The sequence below is a fragment of the Geospiza fortis genome, unplaced genomic scaffold (genome assembly GCF_000277835.1).
Source record: "Geospiza fortis unplaced genomic scaffold, GeoFor_1.0 scaffold134, whole genome shotgun sequence".
In the NCBI taxonomy this organism is placed as follows: Eukaryota; Metazoa; Chordata; class Aves; order Passeriformes; family Thraupidae; genus Geospiza; species Geospiza fortis.
In genome coordinates, this window is record NW_005054396.1 from 273669 (window position 1) to 274308 (window position 640).

Genomic DNA, 640 nt, shown 5'->3' on the forward strand with positions numbered 1-640 from the left:
GCCCCCCCCCCCCATCACCACCACCACCACCACCACCAAGGCTACGGCGGCGCAGCGCTGCCTTTCAACTCCTCCGACTGCCTGGACTACAAGGAGCCCGCCGCTGCCGCCGCTGCCTCCTGGAAGCTCAACTTCAACTCCCCCGACTGCCTTGACTACAAGGACCAGGCGTCCTGGCGCTTCCAGGTCTTGTGAGGGACCGGTCACCATCCCCCCAAGCTGCCACTGACCCCCACCCGGGGGCTCCCCACCGCCTCCTGGGCAGGACTCTGGGCTCTTCCTCCTCCTCCTCCTCCCTCTTCGTTAGCAGTGGCGATGTCCTGGGGAGGTCCTGCCGCCCCCATCTCTACTGACTGATATTTATTTGCTTCCTGCACCACTCCACCAAGTTTATTATAATTATTATTTTTTTAAATGCAACAGAAGAGGAATTAAAAAAAAAAAAAGAAAATTAAAAAGCCAAGCGTGTCCCCTGCTGCCCCCTGGGCAGAGGCGCAGGCTGGCTCCTGCCCTGCCAGTGCCCCCCAGCTTTGTGCGGGGACACTCAGCTGGGGAATTCCCGGCTCGCCAGTCCTGTACAGCCTCTTGCCGCGGGGAGCGGCGGGAATGATGTAAATACTCGGTCCGTTCCAGTGACCAC

The 640-nt window shown here is 59.8% G+C and overlaps 1 protein-coding gene across 1 annotated transcript in view; it reads left to right on the plus strand.

The window, feature by feature from the left end:
• The window catches only part of OTX1 (orthodenticle homeobox 1), a 2760-nt gene extending 2314 nt beyond the window's left edge, over positions 1-446 (plus strand). Inside the window, exon 4 of the mRNA XM_031060946.1 lies at positions 9-446. Within this exon, the coding sequence (XP_030916806.1) occupies positions 9-195 (187 nt within the window). The 3' untranslated portion in view covers positions 196-446. The remainder of the gene's footprint in view (positions 1-8) is intronic.
• Positions 447-640: the final 194 nt, after the last annotated feature.